Source organism: Chiloscyllium plagiosum, unplaced genomic scaffold (assembly GCF_037043375.1).
Source record: "Chiloscyllium plagiosum isolate Xiang-an unplaced genomic scaffold, Cpla_swu_hap1 HiC_scaffold_16, whole genome shotgun sequence".
NCBI lineage: Eukaryota > Metazoa > Chordata > Chondrichthyes > Orectolobiformes > Hemiscylliidae > Chiloscyllium > Chiloscyllium plagiosum.
The window spans coordinates 32,092,136-32,113,991 of record NW_028270154.1 but is presented as its reverse complement, the minus strand read 5'-3'; the positions used below and the strand labels follow the sequence as shown (position 1 = coordinate 32,113,991).

Here is a 21,856-nt window from a genome sequence, read left to right as displayed (position 1 = left end):
AAACTTGGTTCAAACATGGCTAAGAGAGATCAATTCTAAGGTGACTGCTCTTGACATCAAAGCAGCATTTGAGCATGGCTTCAAAGTGTCAAACGGAAACCAACGAGAATTCAAGGAAACTCCAAAAGGTGGAGTTGTACTTAGCACTCAAAAGATGGTTGAGGGTGTTTGCAGCCAATCCCATTAAGTCCCAGTCAGTGTTGCAGTTTTAATAAAACTGATCAGAGATGTTCTTTCATGCCTCTAGAGCAGGTGGTACTTAATGTTGTGTCCCTGTCCCAAACATTTTCAGCTGCTTTATCACAGACATTCTCTCCAACATATCAGAATGGGAACATTTGCTAATGATTGCAATGTTTAGTTCCACTCTCAGCTTCTTAGAAGTTAAAGTAGTCCATGCTCACATGCTACAGTACATGGACTCAAATTCGGGCTCATAAAATTTAAGTGTCATACAGAATTAACGTCATCAATACCGTGGATCGAATAACGGTCAAACGTTCTGTTGTGAGGAACTTTCCTCCCAACTGCTTAAACTTTTCCACCTATTCAGAATGCACAAATCTGGAATGTGATGGGTTTTTTTCTCCATTGATGAATGCAGCTCCAAAACTGGTCAAGAAAATAAACATCAGGACAAAGCTGCTTGTTTGATTGTGTGAATGCATCTTGCCACTCACCCCCACAACCAATATTCTATGAATGAATAAGATAACTTCCTGTCTAAGGTTCTGAAAGACAGAATTACTATTCAAATTAAATTGTCACATGAAAAAAAACCTTAATTCTTGCAAAGCAACAGTCAGTCACTAAAAAGAAATGTAATTTAGTCTCAGTTTGCAATGTAGGTGTTCTCCTGGATTAACAAGAATCCAGTGACTTTGAGGATTACCTAGGATCTCGTCATGCACTCTGCTTTGAAAAATAATGCTCAAAAGTTCTAGAGTCACTTCCACATGAAGTCATGTGCTCACCCACATGGAGGTGAGAGGTCTCCTTGGCTTTCTAGATAGTTCCTCATTGATTTCCTGCTAACTTAGGTGGATGTCTATTTTCAAATTTTTCCTCCCTTTCACACAAAAATGTGGCAATGGAGCAGGATGGATAGAACGATATGAAGATATTAATTGTGGTCACAATTAAGATAACAAATATTAATTGTTATCCAGCACGAAAATGCAAAGGGAATAAGTATTCATCCATGCATGCTAGACTTGTATTTCTGGGTATTTCAGTACAGACAATAAAGTACCAGAAGACTTCAATTCATACAGTATGGAAACCAATCCTTCAGTCCAATTAGTCTATGCTGACCATGTTAATCATTATGTTTCCCATACGCTGAATCCCCAAGTTCACTTGCTGTGAAGCACTTTTACTGCAAGAAGTGATCAAGCAAGTACTTTGTGTGTGCCTCCTTATGGTTAGGACAAGAGGAGCCAGTACAAGTCAGAAGGGTGATTCTAACTCCTGTGTCAGCGCACAGTGTATAAACAGCAAAACAGACATGGGAAGTGGGTTAAATGCAAAATTTTATTTACTTTTGAACACAAAAGACAACATTTGAGATTTTCACTTTTTTTCATGAATATTTCAGCGTCTTCCTTTGGTTGAAAAGAGGCAAGTGATCAAGTTTAAGCTCCCAGGCCTTTATAAATGCAATTCTGAATTTCTCCACTGAGTGGTGCACAAGAGGCATTAGGTTGCATCAGTGACCCCATTGCACCTTCTGAGAATTACTTATCCTCCACAACGAGAGCCTCCAGTTCGCTTCCGTGACTGTCATTTAGGACTAACTGCAGTGGGGCTGCTGCCTATCATTGTATTACACATAAAAAAGCAAAAAACTGTTTAAAAAATAAAATCTAAGCCTCCTGTAAGCAACCAAAGATTGAAACGAAGTAAATGTCATAAAATGATCATTTGTGGAGTCATGCCAACCATCACTATTACACGTAGAGTCCCTCAAATCCACAAAGCTATAGGCAGAAGGTGCTAACCTCATGACAAATTCTTCTCCTCCCCAGATAATATCAACATGGCTTTGTACGTGGGAAATCACGTCTCACAAACCTGATTAAGTTTTTTGAGGAAGTCTCAAAGAGGATTGATGAGGGCAGAGTGGTAGATGTGATCTATATGAATTTCAGTAAGGCGTTCGACAAGGTTCCCCATGGGAGTGAGATTAGCAAGGTTAGATCTCACTGAATACAGGGAGAACTAGCCATTTGGATACAGAACTGGCTCAAAAGGTAGAAGACCATGTGGTGGAGGGTTGTTTTTTAGACTGGAGGCCTGTGACCAGTGGAGTGCCACAAGGATCGGTGTTGGGCCCTCTACTTTTTGTCATTTACATAAATGATTTGGATGCGAGCATAAGAGGTACAGTTAGTAAGTTTGCAGAGGTCACCAAAATTGGAGATGTAGTGGACAGAGAAGAGGGTTACCTCAGATTACAACAGAATCCGGACCAGATGGGCCAATAGGCTGAGAAGTGTCAGATGGAGTTTAATTCAGATAAATGAGGTGCTGCATTTTGGGAAAGCAAATCTTAGGCAGGACTTGTACACTTAATGGTAAGGTCCTAGGTAGTTTGCTGAACAAAGAGACCTTGGAGTGCAGGTTCATAGCTCCTTGAAAGTGGAGTCACAGGTGGATAGGATAGTGAAGGAGGCATTTGGTGTGCTTTCCTTTATTGGTCAGAGTATTGAGTACAGGAGTTGGGAGGTCATGTTGCGGCTGTACAATACATTGATTATTGGATTAGTGGTGCTGGAAGAGCACAGCAGTTCAGGCAGCATCCGAGGAGCAGTAAAATCGATGTTTCGGGCAAAAGCCCTTCATCAGGAATAAAGGCAGAGAGCCTGAAGCATGGAGAGATAAGCTAGAGGAGGGTGGGAGTGGGGAGAAACTAGCATAGAGTACAATAGATGAGTGGGGGAGGAGTGAAGGTGATAGGTCAGGGAGGAGGGTGGAGAATTTGAGCTATAGGGAGAGGCTGAACAGGCTGGGGCTGTTTTCCCTGAAGCGTCAGAGCTGAAGGGTGACCTTATAGAGGTTTACAAAATTATGAGGGGCACGGACAGAGTAAATAGGCAAAGTATTTTCCTTGGGGTCATGGAGTCCAGAACTAGACAGCATAGGTTTAGGGTGAGAGGGGAAAGATATATAGGAGACCTACGGGGCAACATTTTCACGCAGAGGGTGGTACGTGTATGGAATGAGCTGCCAGAGGAAGTGGTGGAGGCTGGTAAAATTGCAACATTTAAGAGGCATTTGGATGATATATGAATGGGAAGAGTTGGAGGGATTTGGGCCGGTTGCTGGCAGGTAGAACTAGATTGGGTTGGGATATCTGGTCGGCATGGACGGGTTGGACTGAAGGGTCTGTTTCCATGCTGTACATCTCTATGACTCTATGGAAGAAAATCAAATAAAATACTGCAGATGCTGGAAATCTGAAACAAAAACAGGAATAGCTGGAGAAACTCAGCAGGCCTAGCAACATCTATAGAGAGAAAGCAGAGTCAACATTTCGAATCCAGTGACCCCCTCTGAAATGTTAACTGTTTTCAAGGCACAGATGCTGAATTTAGAATGGAATCCCTAGTGTGGAAACAGGGCAATCGGCCCAGCAAGTCTACATCAACTCTCCAAACAGCATCCTACCTCGAGTCATCCACCTACCTTATCCCTGTAATCCTGTGTTTCCCATGGCTAATTCACCAAACCTACACATCCCTGAACACTATGGGCAATTCAGCATGGCCAATTCACCGACCTCCACATCATTTGGACCATGGAAGGAAACCAGAGCACCCAGAGGAAATTCACGCAGACACAGGGAAAATGTGCAAACTGCAGCAATTTCTGTTTTTGTTTCAAGAAAATAAACAGTCACTCTTGAGCATCTTTAATCAGCTTTACTTCTTCAGCAGTGGTTTGGAACACCAGACTGGTGGCTCATCATCAAAGCAGTAGGCACACAAGAAAACCTAAAGAAAGTTAGGACCACAAATGCCAAGAGACAGAGGGAATCTGACCATAAGAGTATTTAAGTAGCATTTAGAATCAATAATCCATCAAGTGCTTTGTATTTTTCCTACAGACGCTACACATCACTGAAATAAAAATACTAGAAATAGTCAGCAAGTCAGCCAGCATTAGTGCCGGAAGTACCAAAGTTAATGTTTTAGGTCAATGACCTTTCACATAACTGCCCTTCTTCATTCCAAGTATGAAAAATCTTCTGAATACTCAACTGATTCTTTGATGTTTGTTCCATCAGTAAAGCAAACTCCTTCATAAACTGTTGGCAAAGCAGGTTTTTTTCAGGTGTTCCAGACATCATGGTTAACCATACAGGGTCTGTAATCCTTGGCATTGTATAAAGATTATATATCGCTGTCCTAATTTTGAAAAGGGGAGGTGGGCAGAGAAAGAAAAACGATCAAGTTATTTTTGGATCTGAACACATTAGTTTTTCTTAAATGTGAATTATGTAAATGGAACAATACATATTATTCCTTACATTAGCTACGAAACTGAAAACAAAGACAAAAATCAAAATGTGCCTCTTCAGAACCCAGGAGTCACTTGATATGAGCTGTTCCTGCACAATACCTTCTAATATTACTGAAGTATACAATGTATTAGAACTATTTGTTGTCTTTAGAAAACCGATTATATTTCATAGCAAGCAACATACAACCTGCTATTCTCAACAGTTCCTGGCATCAACTATGACTGATATATGTTCCCCTGACAGCTATCAAATTCCACTGGCAGTTGGCCAGTAGACATGTGACTGGTAGAGTGGAAAGCTGGATCTCAAACATTTTAAGTCTTTCATCCAAAAAGAAACTCAGTGGAAAAAAAACAGTACAGCTGCTGCAATTCTCTTAAGCTGTTTCAAAATGAAAAACATGTAATAAAGTTTTCCCATTGACAAACATAATAACATAACAGCATTACAGGAAGTGAAAGGATCTTCCACTTAACTAAGTGTCTTTGCTGCAGTAGTGTGTCCAGATGCTACAACTCAGTATCTGAACTAAGAGTCAGATAGTAATCTTTTAGTGCAGCTCATTGAGAAGTCACAGAAATCCTTGTTCGAAAGCTTGCTGGCAGTTGTAAAGAACTGCAATAATTCATTACTGGCAATGCTATTTATGGACAAGATAATAACAGACATGTGGGACCTCAGAAGTTTGAGACAGTTGTAAGGTAACCTCTGATTGAAGGACAAAACCCTGAAACAAGCTCTCAGCCATAGTTCTTGTCCCGAGCTAACACGGAGACATCAGAGTATTCCATCCACTACTGTTTGAAGGTGCATGGCAGATCCTTTGAAGAATCATTCAGAAGCCACTATTGATTATGGAATGTGCACTTTTCTTGGGATAAAAAGAAAATTTAGCAGCTCCAAGTGATAATTATCGTCTGAAGAACCATGCCCGTTGTTGATCTGTGGCTACTAATCAAATTTGATTTAGGTTTTATGCAAAACTTCTGAACAAAACCATGCTGTTTATGATTGCATTTACTCTATGATTGAATCCATCAGTAACAGTATCACAATGCATGATAAAATTAGCTGTTCTCAATTGAATAAGAATATATACAGTATTATATATGTATTTATTGTATAAATTAGTACAAAAAGACACATTTCATTCCCACATTATGCTAACATACATAAGAGCTGGTTGTTATGGACCAGGCCAGACACCCTCAAAACATTTCAAGAAAGTAGTCCAGAACCAAACTTTGCTTGTTGTTTTAAGCAGGTGTAACACCAGTGTTCCGGGAGGGATGCAGTTGGTCACACCACATAGTTTTAATCAAAACAGAATTTATTTACAAGTTCACCGAATGAAACACAAACAAAAGAAAATAAAATACTGAATAACCTAACCTATCCAAAAACATAACACATCATCCCACCTTAATGATGTTTCAGATACTTGCAACAATCCTCATAAACACCCCTTGGCTCAAAAGTAACATCAAACATAGGGTCTTAGAGGAGAGATGTCAGAGAGAGATCAATATGGATCTCCTTCTTTGGGTTCAGCAGGTTCATAACTGCCTGACTTCTTTCAGTGAATAGCCAGACTGGTAAATATCAAATCAACCCAGAGAAAAGCTGAGCTGGTAGTGTTTTAAAAAAACACTTTTACTCCCTTTTCATTGCACAAGTGTTTTTTTTAAACTTGAAAGCCTTTTGCCTGAGGCAGTATCTGTTAGTATAATCAAATTGACTCTAAAACCCTTCAACTTAGACTTTTCAGAGTTGTGTCTTTTACAACCTCTCAAAAACAAACAAGGACAACGTAACCTTGTAAAGAAGCAGCATCGTCACATAGTAAATAACATGTTTTAAAAATTCCTGGTTACAGCTCACCTGTTGAACAGCTTGGTGGCAAATTGCATGCAACCCAGAGAATTGTTAGAAGGGACAGGGAACATAAACATTAAGAGGAAACGTTAACTCAAAATAAACAAAACTGAGCTGCTTTATAGCTTAGAAAAATATTTAAGGGAAAAGCAACATTGTTATCTGATTCAGTTTGTCAACATCCATGAGAGCCAAACATCAGGATGCATCATTATGGCTTTCACAATCTACAATCTGGATCTTATCCGTATGCCAACTTGCTTGGTTCATTACTTTTGATTAGATACACAAGATACTAAATAAAGACTTTTAAGAATGCTTGTAGTGAGATATTTCATTGCCATTGCAATTGCTTTGGTCACATACTAAAATAAATCACTGAATAACCAGGATGTATCACCCCAGTACATTTCCTTGAGGTAAAGGCAATTTTTTTTTTAAATGACTATGATAGGAAGTGGTAATCAAGATTCAAAATTATTTTTTTCAGTACAACCAGGCAGCCAACAGTTACTAGGTGGTCTTCACAACCTATAAAGGTTTTAAAAATAAAGTAACGTTTAAAATAAACTATATTTCCAGAGTATATAAATGTAACATCAAAATATTCACCTGAATTCATTCAAAGCATCCACAATCCTACTGTAACCCAGAATACGCTGGTTTGCCTCAGAAATTCTATTTCGCATTTTCATAGCCTAAAAAGAACAAGGAAACAAATGATCGTCGGTAGGCGCGCCCATATCTGCTAAACCCTGCTGAAAACGTGCAGATAAGTTGTGGTATTATAAGCTATTGCAAAACATTTAGAGGTTCCAGAAAAGCCTTCGTGGATGGTTTTAATCAGTTTTTTTAGACAAGTGTTTCATGCAGTCTTGAAGATGCCTAGAGGACAAGGGAATACAGTCCCTTTTTAAACAAGGCTTTTAAACAAAATGACATCTCAAAGAGTAAGAATGATGTAACAACAGTGACTATGTTTCATTCATTATTGCTGAAGCATAGTTGAATGCTTTGAGACAAATAAAGCACTTGTATAGAATTCCACTTTAAACTGAGGCACACCCAGCATTCCTTGTTCAAAATGTCCAGCAATTAACTGGAATGTATAATAAGGATGATCTGTAAATGTGTTCCAGCCATTTCTAGGAGTAAATGTGATATGAATTTTGGAGGCAAGTCCATTCGAAATATAATATTAACAAGGCATCAAGTTCACGATTTAAGCCTCAAGAGAGTCCTTCACGACCATTTCAAAGGGATATTTTGGTCTTGCTCATCTTTCTCCATTGTAAGTTATCATGGAATTGTATACAAATCCAATAGTCCTATTCCACCATTTAGAACGGTTAAATATGAAATGCAAAAGTTCCTCTGGCTTATACAAAAGGTCCAAGATGAAGATGTGAAATAACTTTGCAGCCAAAAGGATAATGAAATAGCCGAGAAGAAAAAAATTTGTACCAAGTGTTCAAGAACCATGTGGAAAGCGTGGCAGGTGCAGATCTTAGTCAAGGCACTTGCACCTGGACGGTTGCTAAAAAATGTTACCTGGAAGCATGTAAGAGGTAACACTAGTCTCAGCACCTACAGTGACTGCATCATTTCAGGGAATAGGATTTCACAACTCCAAATGGTGTCACATTTATTCAACAGGATATGACATGTAGCCACATTGAAGCCACAGACAGAAGTATAGTGCATTTAATTCTTACAAGTGAGTCAATTAATTTGTTCCTAATCTCACTCAAGCAGTCTTGAATTCTTACTGTTATCTTGGAAAAGGTTCAAACCCACACATGGGAGTTTTCTAATGAGTAACTAATCCTGAAAAGTGTGACAAAGTTTGGGTCTTTTGGGAATTGACATCCCTACTGATGGCAGTCAGAAAGCTACTACAGAACAACTCATTTAGTGAGCCCAAGGAGACATTCTTATTTGACTAGGGTTCATGGACAGCCCTCTTGTGGAACAGTGGTAGTGCCCCTATCTCTGGACCAGAAGGCTTGGGTTCAAGTCCTACTTGCACCAGAGCTGTGTAATAGCATTTCTGTACAGGTTGATTAGAAAATATCTAGGACAAAGATTCATCCCAGTTAATCCTTAAGTCAGTTCTGTATTTGGTAGAACAATCCTGTCAAGTGGCATGAAGCTTCTCAGTGTTCTGTTCTAATAGTAAGGACAATTTAAACTGGTTCAATTCCTGTCTCAATTATGTACACTCTTGGGAGTCTTCAATGTTTAGCTCTGCCAAAACAAACCTAAGCTTCCTGGAGATGGATAAATAGTATCCCAGCTCGGAACACAATTGTTGACATGGGGATCAAAGGAAACGCTCTTTACAGATTTATTTGTAACTGACAATAGTGATAAACCACATGCATGGAAACAGTTTATTTAAATCCAAGCAAGAGAAAATAATGAAATTAGCAAAGCTCATTTTGGACTGAGATAGGCAAGCACATGCCTGAGATTCATTATATAGTGAGTTGAATTCAACTATTTTAAGCAATTTTAATCGCTTCTCATTTCACCTGAACTGGTCAGCAGCAATTCCAGAACAACTGAGTAAGGCATTAGAATTAATTACACTATGATTTACAGTTACACCTTTCCACCCATACCATCTTCATCTCACTAAACAGTTTTTTAAAAATTCCTGATAGAAGCTTATAAGGTTCACTACTTCCACAAGGGCAAATTAGGGCAGGATTTATATACTTAATGCTAAGGTCCTGGAGAGTGTAGCTGAACAAAGAGACCTTGGAGTGCATGTTCATAGCTCCTTAAAGGCGAAGTTGCAGGTGGACAGGATAGTGAAGGCGTCATTTGGTATGCTTTCCTTTATTGCTTAGAGTATTGAGCACAGGAATTGAGAGGTCATGTTGGAGCTGTACAAGCCATTGGTTAGGCCACTTTTGAAATATTGTGTGCAGTTCTGGTCTCCTTCCTATCGGAAGAATGTTGTGAAACTTGAAAGGGTTCAGAAAAGCTTTACAAGGATGTTGCCAGAGCTGAAGGGTTTGAGGTATAGGGAGGGGCTGAATAGGCTGGAATTATTTTCCGTGAAGCTTTGGAGGCCGAGGGGTGACCTTATAAAAAGGTTTATAAAACTATTAGGGGCATGGATAGGGTGAACAGACAAGCTCTTTCCCCAGGGTAGGGAAGTTCAAAACTAGAGGGCATAGATTTAAGCTGAGAGGGGAAAGATTTCAACGGGATCGAAGGGGCAGCTTTTTCACGCAGAGGGTGGTGTGTGTATGGAATGAACTGCCAGAGGAAGTGGCAGAAGCTAGTGCAATTACAACATTTAAAAGGCATCTAGATGGGTATGCGAATGGGAAGGGTTTAGAGCGATATTGGCCAACCGCTGCCAAATGGGACTAGAGTAATTTAGAATATCTGGTCAGCATGAATGAGTTGGACTGAAAGATCTGTTTCCATACTATACATCTGAGACTCCAAGACTACAACAAACTTCAAATACTACATACTTCTTAAACTGGAAATATTTTCTAATAATAACATTCAGTTGCTTTCCTGGTCACAGTTGTACATGCTGAAAAAATAATCTGTACACATTAGCAATGATGCAAACATATCTATCAAGTGGCACTTTGTCAGTAAATGACTCAGACAAAACCATGTGGCATCACTTCCCAATTACCAGAAGGAGGACGTGTGAGTACCTGCTCAATAGCAAACTTCAGTCTGTTCACATGACTCTCAAAGAGAGGAAAATGAGCAAAGAAGAACTCGTGAAACTTGTTATTTTCTTCCTCATCTTGTGACAGTGAAAATATAACCCCAATAGCAATCTTCTTTTTTCGAACAATGGAGGGATTGGAACTACAGCTTTCATCGGACATGTTAAAGCTCTCTTCTACTGACCTGAAAGACCAGAAAAACTGTCAACACAACAGCAAATAGATGCATGTCAAATATTCTATACAAAAAAGTTCTATGAATAATAACAACTGAAGGCATGGTCACACAGAAGAATTGAGTGAAATCTCTAGCAGCAAGTAGGCAGTGAAAGTGCTTTGAGACAGCAGCCAGTACTGCCTTAAATCAGTAGTGCTATTCAAGTTAAAGTTTTAGCTTTTCAGTCATGGGGAAATCACAAGAGGAGATCTTCCTTTAGCTGGTTTGCAGGATGGCAAAAGAAAATGCAAATGATGCCTGAGCAGAGCTCTTAACAGCTGGCTTCAAAACAGCAAGGCAGCAGCTGTATAGGTGGTCAAATGCGTTAGTCAGGGACAGTGTGTAAAATGTGGCTCACAACAAAAGGGAGTGGGTGGGGAAAGTGTAAAAAAAAATTGAAAAAGGGAGATTTACTTGAAATAACTCCTGCTCCCCACAAACAGCAAAGTAAGCTTCTGGGGACATACTATACCTGTCCACAATACAATCCAGGTATTAAAACCAACATATCCAGGTAAGGTGTATGGCCTGGTTGGGGTATCTACCACTGGGGGGAGGGGAAAGTTAAAAATCACTCATCACCAGATTATATGCCAACAGGTTTATTTGAAAAAGTACAAGCTTTCGGAGTGCTGCTCCTTTGTCAGGTAGCTAGTAAGGCAGGATCGTAGAACACAGAATTTATAGTAAAAAGATCATGTAACTGATGCAATGTATTAAACAAACTTAGATTGCTGTTAAGTCTTTTTAAACTTTGTCCACCCCAGTCCAACACCCAGAACCTCAACATAATTACAACTAGGGGCACAGTTTAAAGAAGGATGCCATTTAGCACCAAGATGAAGAGAAACTGTTTACTCAGATGGTTGCGAATCTTTGGAGTTCTTTACCATAGAGGGCTATGACGGCTCAGTCTTTCAGTATGTTTCAAGGCCAGGATTGATAAGAGTGGTGTACAAAATCTATGACAGAGGGGCAAAAATTTAGGTTACTTTGCAGTAACATCACTATTGTTCCTCTGACAACTGCAAGAACAGGGATTCTTTGCATGTCAGGATATCACAAGACTCATTAGTAGCCATTTTACAATCTCTAAGCCTGTAGAGGATTCAAAATGGCTGAATCACGTGTCAGTTATACTTCCCAACTTTTCCCCACATGTCCTCCCAAAATATCTGGTTTAACCTGGTGTGGAGTCTTCTTCCCATCAGCAATTCTACTCGAGCTACTCGAGCAAAGTAAGAGCTCATCAGGAGGGCAACAACAGAAACGCTTCAGAGAATATCTGATGTAGCATAGGGTGAAGAATTACTGATTAACTGGAGATGATAAACCTGTGTGGCATGGTGGGAGGTTTTGAGTTCATGTGTTGGGTGGCAGAGTGGTAAAGATGTACAATTTTGTGAAATGTCACTCAATACTTGCACACATGCTGGAATGCAATATTTGCTCCAACTACCCCTTTTCTGATTAATTTTAGACTTACCATCTGGGGAAAACTCCATTTTCAAGACTAGTATTCTGACTACGGCGCCAGCGGCGATGGTAGCTGCTCGCACAACTATTCGGAAGTGAGGAGCTTGGTGAAGGGAACGGAGTGATAAGCAGGCTGCTTAAGGAAGCTGTCAAATGTGATTAGAAACAGATTTTTGACTTGGCTGAGAATAGCTTACCTCACTTAATTAAACAGACAACTTTGGGTTTGTTTTCCAGTAAATTCTTATACATCATGCAAATATCATTAAAATAAAACAAAGAGCTGCAGAGGCTGGAAATCTTAAAAACAGACAACGCTCAAGACACACAGCAGGGTCAGAAACTCAGATGAAGGGTCACTAGACTTGCACAGTTAACCCAGTTTCTCTCTCTCTCTCTCCATAAATGCTGCCAGACCTGAGTTTCTGCAGCACTTTGTTTTTGATGCAAATGTCATTGTTGACTTTCACAGTTAATCCAAAAAGAGTTTTCTATTACCAACTTAAAATTCAAGGTAACCAAAGCTTGTTTCAAAATAAGAGAAAGTATACCTTTGTCAAATTATTCAGTAATTAGTATTTTGTTTGAAAAAAGTCACAGTTTTACGATGGTCACATTGAAGTTTGGCCTGAAATGAGGATTTTCTGAACAGTTACTGAATGGCATGTGGCATTTGTCCTCAGATAGCCAGGCCATTGTGACATCAACTTACTTTACCTTGTTGAAGATGGTTATGCCCCAGGAAATGAAAGGAACTATTTTGAAATATTAAACTACACAAAAAATCTATAATGTAATGAGAATATAGTTGTATAATGGACACCATCCAAAGCAATTTAAAAAGTGGGCAAGGATTTGTTTTTAGAAAAGCAATTAATGGTAACATTCGAGTCTAATACTTCGGAACTCTCAGCTTTCTGATATTTATAAAAAAAGCCATTTAAATTCATTAGAGCTAAAGACTTTTGGCTAAATCGGGTGCACAGCTTTCCCGTGTCAAAGATTGTAGGTCTGTAAGCATGCTCAACAACCTGAATTTATGCGCGGTAAGTTTCCAAAATCAACATCATGTTGTTCAAAAGAATATTTATTGGAATTTTATTTTTCCAATATATCAATTGTGAAACTCAATTGTTCCAAGTGTTTTAGGATATTACAGTGCAATAAGGAGTGCTACAAATGCAATTATGGAAAACATTTAAGGAATATTTAAGTTAAAATCATGTAAGTGACAACCATAAGGACTCAACACCAAATGTGATTGCAGTAGGTAGTAACACTTTCAATTCTCACCAGATCGTGTTATTCCACTGTCTCTGTCTTCATTGATCCCTCTACTGGGCATGTCCATTGGAGTGCTGTGAACTGTGAAGAGTGAGAGAGTGAGAGAGTGAGAGAGTGAGAGAGTGAGAGAGTGAGAGAGTGAGAGAGTGAGAGAGTGAGAGAGTGAGAGAGTGAGAGAGTGAGAGAGTGAGAGAGTGAGTGAGAGAGTGAGAGAGTGAGAGAGTGAGAGAGAGTGAGAGAGAGTGAGAGAGAGTGAGAGAGAGTGAGAGAGTGAGAGAGAGAGAGAGTGAGAGAGAGAGAGTGAGAGAGAGTGAGAGAGAGTGAGAGAGAGTGAGAGAGAGTGAGAGAGAGTGAGAGAGAGAGTGAGAGAGTGAGAGAGAGAGAGAGAGTGAGAGAGTGAGAGAGAGAGTGAGAGAGAGAGTGAGAGAGAGAGTGAGAGAGAGAGTGAGAGAGAGAGTGAGAGAGAGAGAGAGAGTGAGAGAGAGTGTGAGAGAGAGAGAGAGAGAGTGAGAGAGAGAGTGAGAGAGAGAGAGGATTTACTTCTTTAACATTTTAATATCATGATGTGTTTAACATTTTTTATAAAAGGACAAGTGATTAACAATATCACAACGTGCAGGGCAGCATACATGCAAGAATCACTATGGAGGATCACGTGTGAAAGCATGCAATTTAATCAGCCAAAACGAAACAAATTTCCAATTTTACTAAACACCACCACAATCACAATAATGAACTAAATCAAGATCAATTACATTGTTGATTTGAGATGACAGAGTTCATGATTTCAACTGGACTCCAATGAGATTTGGCAAATTAAGACACTAATTTTGCTTTAGATTACAAGCATTTTATAAAGTCATATTATAAAAGATAATTCAGTAATGACATTGTGTTAACTCCAAGCCTTCTCCTCAGCTGGATTCCCTACTTTAATTAGGAAATGAAGTCTCCCAGTTCTGAATGATTAGTCTCCTGACAAATAATTGCCAAAAACAACTAACTTGCATTTTCTGTTTATTTTTTGAAGCCAATAAACTCTTTGCTGTCCTTCCACTATAGGCGAACTAATGCGTGCCTCAGACATGGAGATGCCATCACAGAAACAGATATGACGATCATTTCACATACAGCACTTGAATAATCTACCTCGCATACACTGGCCACTTTCACCACCAGCAAAAGAATGTGGTACAAAGCTATCCCCATCTCCAAACAAATTGAATTGCATCAAATCCATCATCTAGTGCAAATGGAAAAATGTCACTGACACAACATACTGAACAGCTACTGGTGGGAAGCTCTTAGGAAATATTTTCAGCACACTGTGATGTACATACATACATCTGACAAGTTAAGTTTATGTTTGAAAAAGCCACCGGATACACTAAGAGATGGTGAATCCTTCAAATCTGCTTTTAGCATCCAAATTGTGTTCATGCGAGCATCAAAAAAAACCCAAGAATTTTCTTTGTGACTTCAGGTACATTTGCTTCGAGTGTAGATTGAAACATAATTTACATCAAACTTTGGGACATGTCACCAAAGGAAGGTGTTGACTGGAAATGAAATATTTGCCAATGGGACTGGGGAATGACTGCAACTCCCAAGAATGAGTTCCCTGAATATCCTTAAGGGAATTCCAAAAGGCGTGAGTAAATCACGTGAACACACTGCTTGTATGACATCAACAACAGTTCAAAGTATGTCATCCAAAGGAAAAAGTTAAACTTTAGAAATATTTAGATTGTATATCAATTTGAAGTTGAACTCTGGTTATTCCGGTTACAAAATCTTGTGTCGAAAGCAGTTCTTTCTTTTATTTGCCTTTCATTATTCCAACAGAATAAAGTGTCCAAGATTTCTTACTATACTGCTTGAAACCAGCCACAGAACGGGTATCCTTAATACTTGCTAATTATCCTGAAAATTCCATACTAAATAGCACAACTTATTATTCTGGACATCAAAGTTGTTCTCTCGCTGGAGACAACACTGTGCACTCCAGTACTAACATCCATGGTAATGAAGTAGAAAATTCTTTGGCATTAAAAATAGAGCTGCAAGTTTTAACAGAAACACTCAATAAGCAGCAACTGAAGCGCCCTGTTCGTGAAGTAGGTGCTCTCTTTTTCTAGCAGCTGTAGAGAATGATGCACTTGAGCTTGGAAAAAGGAGGCAGCTATACATAAGTGCAAAATCTTCTGCCCAGTATCTTTTCTATTACTGTTATTTTTTTGCCCTACTTTCTTCTCTTGCATTCCTAATAGTGTATGATTCCATGGGAAGCTTCTTCCTTCTTCAAAGGACAGGATTGTTCCATCATAAAGAACAAAAACTCAATTATTTTCTACTGCTGTTCACAGTGACTCCTATCAGGAGGCTGCTATCATGGCATGCACACTCGTCAGTTTTGTACAATCCTCAGATCCTCTATAGCTCATCTACAATATCTATCATTTGACTATGCCTAGGCCAACCCTTCTTTCTGTTGCCTTTGAGAGGAGATCTCTGTGATACATCAACTTTGACCAATGGGTCCTAAATACTAACATTTTCATTTATGGATCCAAGTTAAAAATCACATAACACCAGGCGATAGTCCATCAGGTTTAATTGGAAGCACTGGTTTTTGGAGCGCTGCTCATTCATCAGGTGGTTGTGGAGTATTCCACAACCACCTGATGAAGGAGCGGTGGTTCAAAAGCTAGTGCTTCCAATTAAACCTGTTGGACAATAACCCGTGTTATGTGATTCTTAATTTTATAGACCCCAGTCCAACACCGGCATCTCCAAATCATAAGTTTTAATATATTCTTTTTGCTCTTAGAATTTCAAGCACCTCTTCATTTGTCTTACAGACTGTAGAAGGATTTTTAGCATACATCTTAGCACTCACATTGCAAAGCCCTCTGAAGATCTATGGAAGTAAATACTTCCATATTGGATAGATAGAACATAGCACTGAGCTTTTTTTTGATATAAACTTCAGTTTTTGTGTTGTTAGCACATACTTCATCTTCATAGTATGTTTTTAAACCAGAAAAATTCCACAATCCCACTCACTATGGTGTCTCCTTATGTTCTTTTCTATTACAACAGACTAGAATCCTGCTCCCAACAGATGGCTGGAACTGATCAATAAATTACAACTTCTGCCACTTCCCTGGATACCTTAACCTGAAAAAGGTCCAAGTCAAAATGCTTTGGGATGAGGCTTAGTTTTCAGGATGCCACTTGTCAGTCTGCCATTCTTTAAAATTTACTAGGTAAAAACAATGACTGCAGATGCTGGAAACCAGATTCTGGATTAGAGTGGTGCTGGAAAAGCACAGCAGTTCAGGCAGCATCCGAGGAGCAGGGAAATCGACGTTTCGGGCAAAAGCCCTTCATCAGGTTGCTACCTTAACTGCTGTGCTTTTCCAGCACTACTCTAATCCAGAATCTAGTTTCCAGCATTTGCAGTCATTGTTTTTACCTAGTTGATTTTAACCCTACTGCAAAGCATCTTGCAAGAATACCTGCCTTGAAGAAGTTTTCCTCCTCTCTCTTCAAGAATCTCAGGGAGTCCCTCTCCCACTGCAACCCCCAGGTCATTTTCTCTGCCCATTCTTTAAAATTTCTCAAGAGGAAGACCAACCTCAAGAACAAAACTCATTGAACTTGGGTACTAGCAAACAATGCAATATTCCAAAAATTACACCAGTCGACTTGAAGATATCTTGTAAGTGATTTGAAACTTGAGATGGAGTAAATGGAAGATTATTAAAATAGTTTAATTTTTAAATAGTATTTACATTGAAGTCTATATCATTTTCGAAACACTTGAATTTTAACAAGAATAAAGCCAATACATGCATGATTTTCTGTTGGTACCTTAAAATTATTTATATAACCTATTCCAGGTCTGTGGAAATGAGGCTTACATGAAGCCCACCAAATCACAAAACTAATCGAGGAGGGTTTCTGCAGTCTCTGATGGTGCCACATTAGACTTCCAAACACCAGAACATCACAAACCTGAAATCTCAGTCTCATGTTAATAAGTAACCAGTTCTCAGCTGCTTTATACAACAGTGAGTACTTAGTGAGCAACTGTAGGAGTTAGGAATGGTGTTTAGTTATGATGCAGAATCAAAACATTGAAATGTACTTTTGTATTCTGGTTAACTTCTGTTGGTGGGCATGAGCTTTGAAACACGGCCAAATACAGGCAAACGGGACTGGATTAGTTTCAGAAACCTGGTTTCTATGTTGAGACTCTATACAATTCGTTTCCACACATCACTTGTGACTGTACCACAACACATGCAAGCTCATTTTATCTTCCACTTATTTTGTATAGATTGTTTGACAATTTCTCAGTGTAAATTTTCCAGTATTTTGATATTGCTTTGTTTAAAATTATAAATAATTTACTAAAATCCGTTTTTAGACTGAAATGGCAATGCCAAATACAGCAGCCACAGTCAGACATATCAGAAAAAGACCTCCAAAAACCACATTTAAAAGTAACTGTTGTACCCAGCAGCACTTTAAGATGCAGTAAGATGTGTCTGATTTTATTAGGAATTCACACTAACAAGTAAAACCTTGAGTTAACCATGCTTCCCACCCTGAAACAACAGATGTCAAGAGGTGACCATGCACTGTCTGTTCCTCACCTAGCCAATCCGAATCTCATCGCACACTGCCCAGACCAGAGTTTAGGGATCCTGGTGGTAGGCTGTGGTTGCGATTTGAAAAGGATTAATAGGGCTACCACTCAGTGGTAGTGCAGAAAGCAGAAATGAGGGAGAAGAATTCTGAAAGGGTCAGCACCTCAACAACCAAGGATTGGTATTTCATCGAATCACCCGAGACTGCTGTTTTGTTCAGTGTCACTTCTGCTGTTAACCTAACACGTTCATGAATCTCATCTAAACACACTCATACCCAGAGATTTTGTATTTGGTCTTCCAATTCTTGTTAAATTGGATTTCAGAATTCTATATAATTGCATTGAAAGGAAAAATAAGGAGCAAAAGTATGAGGCCTCCCACCACCATACGACATTTCAGGATATACAATTCAGTGACATCAACTGCATACATAACAACATTGAAGAAGAATGCAGTATGATACAACAGGATGTTGGAAAACTTGCAGACTGGGAGAGTTTAGTGGCAAATAAAGCTTAACATAGATAAATGAGAGGTCATATTATTTTTTAAAAAGTAGAAATATTATTAATATCTTCAAAAATTAGAAATTGAATGGACGAAAAGAATCAGGAATATAGGCCATCAAATCATTAAAAGCAGCATGACAGGTTAACAAAATTAAAATAAAAGAGCTGGGATTTAACTTTATGAATATGAAATTTAAAAGCAGTGAAGATATATCAAAATAACACAGGAACTGGCCAGCCATAGTTCTAGTATCCAAATAAAGATTAGTGCCAGAAGAGATTTAGAGCTATTGGGATAGATTGAATATTTTGGAGAGATTTTGCTGTAAAAAGAAAATACTTTGAGGAGATCTGAAAGAGGTTTTTAGAATTACAGACAGGTTAGATAGAGAGATGTGAAGAAAAGGTTCTGATTCTCCGAAGGACCATAAAATAGTTATTAATGAATCCAACAGGGAAAGAAAAGCAACATTTCTTTACTCTGTGCTGATGAGACACGGATAGGTAGGAAAGTAAGTGGTGGAGAGGACATAAACAGGCTTCAAAAAAAATAGATAGGTTAAGTGAGTGAGCAAAGATGTGACAAATGGAGTATAATGTGGGAAATGTGAAATTGCCATTTAGGTACGAAGACTAAGAAGTATATTTAAATAGTGAGAGTTTGCAGAGCTCGTGGCCTGCTGCATGCAACACAAAATGTCAGTATGTATATGCAACAAAAAAAAAATAGGAAAGCTAATACGATGTTATCTTCTATTGCAAGGGAAATGTCGGGAGATTATGTTTCAGCTATAAACAGCATTGGTGAGACCATATATCAAATAGCATGTACAGTATTGGTCTCATTGTTTAGAGTAGGACATAAATGCATTGAAAGCAGTTCAGAGAATGTTTACTTGATCAATACATATAGATTGGGCAGGTTGACTTATGAGGAAAGGACTGGTGTTTAGAAGGATAAAAGAAAACTTGATTTAAACATGAAATTCCTGATGAGTATTGACAGAGCAGATGTAGAAAAGTACTTTCCTCTTGTGAAAGAATCTGGAACGGGGAACACTGGTTACAAATAATGGGTCACCCATTTATGACAGAGATGAGGAAATTCTTCTGTCAGAGGGAGGTCAGAAGTCTATGGAACACTCTTCCTCACAAAGTGGTAGAAGCAGGACTTATGAATACTTATAAGGCAGAGGTACGTAGAATCTTGACTACCAAAGGGATAAAAGATTGATCAGAAAAAATGCAGGAATGTAGAGCTGAGATTAAATTTGAATCAGCCATGATCTTATTGAGTGGAGGAGCTGGCATGAAGGGCAGAGTGGCCTCCTGTTTGTATATGAAGGGAATCCAATACAAAGTGAGAAGGGGAGGCAGAGGAGGCTCAGAGATGTAAAAGGAGGGAGTGAGACACACACACACACACACAGACACACACACAAACTAAACTACTTTTCTTGTGAGTAATGAATGTAGCACCATGGTATCTAATAAATGATTAACATATGATTTACTAACATCTACTTTTAGGAACAATGAATCAAGTGCATTTTTTTTTATTTTTAGATTGGTCAATTTACAGAAAGTAAGAATCTCATTTCCACAGCTGTAAATAGAGCACATGCCCGGCTAATGCAGACCAACACACAGTCCAGAACCCACAGGCACTATGCAAACCTGCAAAGAAAGAAGCGCTCCGGATTAGACGGAGCGGTGCTGGCTCAGAAACACCTGGTGCCCGCCTAGGGCTGCAAAGCTGCGAAAAACCTACGGATCAAAATTGTAACAAAAATAGAAAACAAAACAGAAGAATGGGATTAGTAAAGCCATCAAAGCAAAAAAGTTAGAACACCACATGGACTGCCATTTCAAACTAAAAACAAAAACACAGTTAAAAATACACCAGAATAGAATCATTTCTCAGTCAAAGTTGACTTTTATACACACTCTTCCCCCTCCCTTGCCCTTCCAAGTCCTGGTTTGGAGACAAAACAAAGGCTAACACAAATGAAATTACTTTTACATCTAAATAGGGCATTTGTGACAAAGAAAAAAGAAATAAACTTACAGTTCAAATAAAAACAAATATACCTTGTGAAGGCTCTTTAAATACACTGATTAAAAGCAAATAATGACAAAAAAAAACAAGTATTTCATGATGAAAACTGAAGCAAAGAATTAAAGATAAGTTTGTGAATTTTGAGGATTGTATTCATCAAAGTTTAAAAAAAAACCCTCCTGCATCTCTGCCCTCGTGGTTTCAATTTAAGTTGTCATGTTTAACTGAAACTACATTCTCCTTCCTACTCCCCATCTGCTTGGGGATAAAACACAACCACAAATGATCAGGTGGATTAAACTAGAAATCAATGCAGTTAATTAAATGTTGTGCATGAAACCGAAGTTGTTTCTCCCAAAGTTCTGCATTATTCACTAATTAAAATGTTCAATCTCCTAACATTATTTACACTCTACCAGCAAAAAAACTGTCACAAAATGTGGAAGGAAAAGATAGAAACAGGACAACAGGCAAAAGCAATATTTTAGTTACAGTTACGTGCATAATTGTATGTGGATACTGTACTTTTACTTTCTCCTCCTTCTGCTACCACTATAGTCAAGATGAGAAAGTGCACTACTGACCATATTTATCAATTCATGTCTGTCTGCTTCTTTTAATGTTTGATTAAAATAGCACTAATTGTCACTTCATTTTGCATTTAGGAGTTGTGTCATAAAACCTTACAGAAGCAATGCACATTATTGCAAACTATCACTGATGTGTTCATGTCTGCAATCTTACATGTAAAACTGATTCTTAACTGTAACCATGGCAACATAAGACAGAGAAGCTAGGCAGGCCATCCAAGATTCAGAAAGATCATGGCGAAACTGATTGTAGTCTCAGCCCTCCTTTTCTGTCTGCCAGCCCAATAACTTTCAGTTCCCTGATCTCGCAAACATATATTTAAGCCGGTCTTGAATAAATGCAATGACCTAGTCTCCAGTCCTTTCAGGGGAAGAGAACTGTACAGACTAATGACCCTCTGAAAGATAATTTGATCTTAAAAAGGGAGACCTCTTATTCTATATCCAGTCTCCCCACAAAAGGAACCATCTTTCTAGGATCCATGCTATTAAGCCCTCTCAGGATCTTGTATTTTCTATTAAGATTATCTTTACTTCTTCTAAATTTCAATGGGTATAGTCACAATCTATTCGATCTATATTCAGAAAATAATTAGTTCAACCTGGGATGGATTGAGAGAATTTTCTCTGAACTGCTTACAACATAATTGTTTGCCATTTTCAAACAAGGAGACTAAAACCACACACAGTACAGGGGCATGATCTCACCAGGGTCCCGCACAGCTGCATTAGAACTTCCCGACATGTATATTCCATTCTGTTTGTGCTAACATTCGATTTGCCACCTTAATCACTTGCTGCACCCTCTGATATGTGATTCACATACCAGGACACCAGGTTCCTTTGTGCCAGTGTTCTACAATGGTTCACTATTTAAATAGAGCACTGTTTTCATGTTCTTCCTGTCAAAAGTGGACAAGTTCACATTTTCCCACATTATACTCAACCTGTTA

General features: G+C 38.7%; 1 protein-coding gene and 1 long non-coding RNA gene across 4 annotated transcripts in view; one reads left to right on the top strand and one right to left on the bottom strand.

The window, feature by feature from the left end:
- Positions 1 to 16,343, top strand: part of LOC148147509 (uncharacterized) — a 73,185-nt gene extending 56,842 nt beyond the window's left edge. Inside the window, exon 3 of the long non-coding RNA XR_015759721.1 lies at positions 16,187 to 16,343. This is a non-coding gene — a long non-coding RNA (uncharacterized LOC148147509). The remainder of the gene's footprint in view (positions 1 to 16,186) is intronic.
- Positions 1 to 21,856, bottom strand: part of fnip1 (folliculin interacting protein 1) — a 110,502-nt gene that overhangs the window by 17,802 nt on the left and 70,844 nt on the right. For 2 of the 3 annotated variants that reach the window (XM_043703420.2, XM_043703423.2), the window contains exons 7-12: positions 19,932 to 20,021; positions 13,094 to 13,165; positions 11,811 to 11,946; positions 10,090 to 10,291; positions 7,013 to 7,098; positions 4,263 to 4,409 (exon numbers count right to left, since the gene is read on the bottom strand). In XM_043703420.2, coding sequence (XP_043559355.1) covers positions 4,263 to 4,409; positions 7,013 to 7,098; positions 10,090 to 10,291; positions 11,811 to 11,946; positions 13,094 to 13,165; positions 19,932 to 20,021 — 733 coding nt within the window. The remainder of the gene's footprint in view (positions 1 to 4,262; positions 4,410 to 7,012; positions 7,099 to 10,089; positions 10,292 to 11,810; positions 11,947 to 13,093; positions 13,166 to 19,931; positions 20,022 to 21,856) is intronic. The other variant, XM_043703421.2, reaches the window with a different exon arrangement.